This window comes from Passer montanus, unplaced genomic scaffold (assembly GCF_014805655.1).
Source record: "Passer montanus isolate IOZ18808 unplaced genomic scaffold, ASM1480565v1 scaffold87, whole genome shotgun sequence".
Classification (NCBI taxonomy): domain Eukaryota; kingdom Metazoa; phylum Chordata; class Aves; order Passeriformes; family Passeridae; genus Passer; species Passer montanus.
The window spans coordinates 1,686,142-1,686,991 of record NW_024374034.1 but is presented as its reverse complement, the minus strand read 5'-3'; the positions used below and the strand labels follow the sequence as shown (position 1 = coordinate 1,686,991).

At 75.9% G+C, this 850-nt stretch overlaps 1 protein-coding gene across 2 annotated transcripts in view; it reads right to left on the bottom strand.

Moving 5' to 3' along the window:
• Positions 1–844, bottom strand: part of MAN2A1 (mannosidase alpha class 2A member 1) — a 103,257-nt gene extending 102,413 nt beyond the window's left edge. The window contains exon 1 of one of the 2 annotated variants that reach the window (XR_005630345.1): positions 128–844. Coding sequence is in view for 1 of the 2 variants with exons in the window: in XM_039733420.1 (XP_039589354.1) it covers positions 128–262 (135 nt within the window). In the remaining variant the exon portion in view is untranslated. The remainder of the gene's footprint in view (positions 1–127) is intronic. The other variant, XM_039733420.1, reaches the window with a different exon arrangement.
• Between the last annotated feature and the right edge of the window lie 6 nt (positions 845–850).

Here is an 850-nt window from a genome sequence, read left to right as displayed (position 1 = left end):
CCCCGCCGGCCCCGCAGCCGCCGCGCCTCGGCGCTCCGGCAGCGGCACGTCCAGGGGACGGTGGTGGCGGCACGGCCGCCCTCCCCTGCACCGCCGCCCGCCGCGCCCCGGCCGCCGCCCCGCTCACCTTGGGGAAGGTGCCCTCCCGCCGGGGGCTCTTCGGGTGGTCGAAGTGGCCGCGGTCCAGCATCAGGTACAGGGAGAAGATCACCACGCAGAAGACCGCACTACCGAACACCGTGAACTGCCGGCTCAGCTTCATCTCCGCGGCTGCCGGGCCGCCGCCGCCGCCGCCGCGCTGCTCCCGCCGCGGCCGGCGTACCCGGGTCCCTCTCGCCGCCCCGCGATCGGAGGCTAAAGTTCTCCCGCGGCGGCGGGGACCGCAGGCGCTGCCCCCGGAGCGGGGCGGCCCAAATCCTTCTCCGGAGAAGTGCGAGAAGTTGCCCCCCGCCCGCCTCGCCGGGACCGACAGCCGCGTCGAGACCCCGCCGGCGAGACTGAGAGGAGAGCCGAGAGTTTCCGGGAGCGGATCGAGTTCGCGGGTAGGGGAGCGCCCAGCGGGGAAGTGGCGGCGGCAGCAGCACCGCTGGGCCGACCAAGCGGCGCTGCTCCCCACTCCCTTCCTCCACCTTCTCCTCCTCCTCCTCCTCCGGCCGCCTCAGCAGCCGCTCCGCTCCTCCTCGTTACCCGCACGCGACGCCGGAGTCTGGCACCTTCTTCCCCGGCCGGAGCGCTGCTGCTAACGCCAACGCCGCCGCCGGAGCTCCTGGGGCCGCAGCGCAAAAGCTCCGCGCCGAGAGAGCCCCCGCCCGTCCGCCAGCCCCGCCGCCGCCGGAGCGTCGCGTCACGG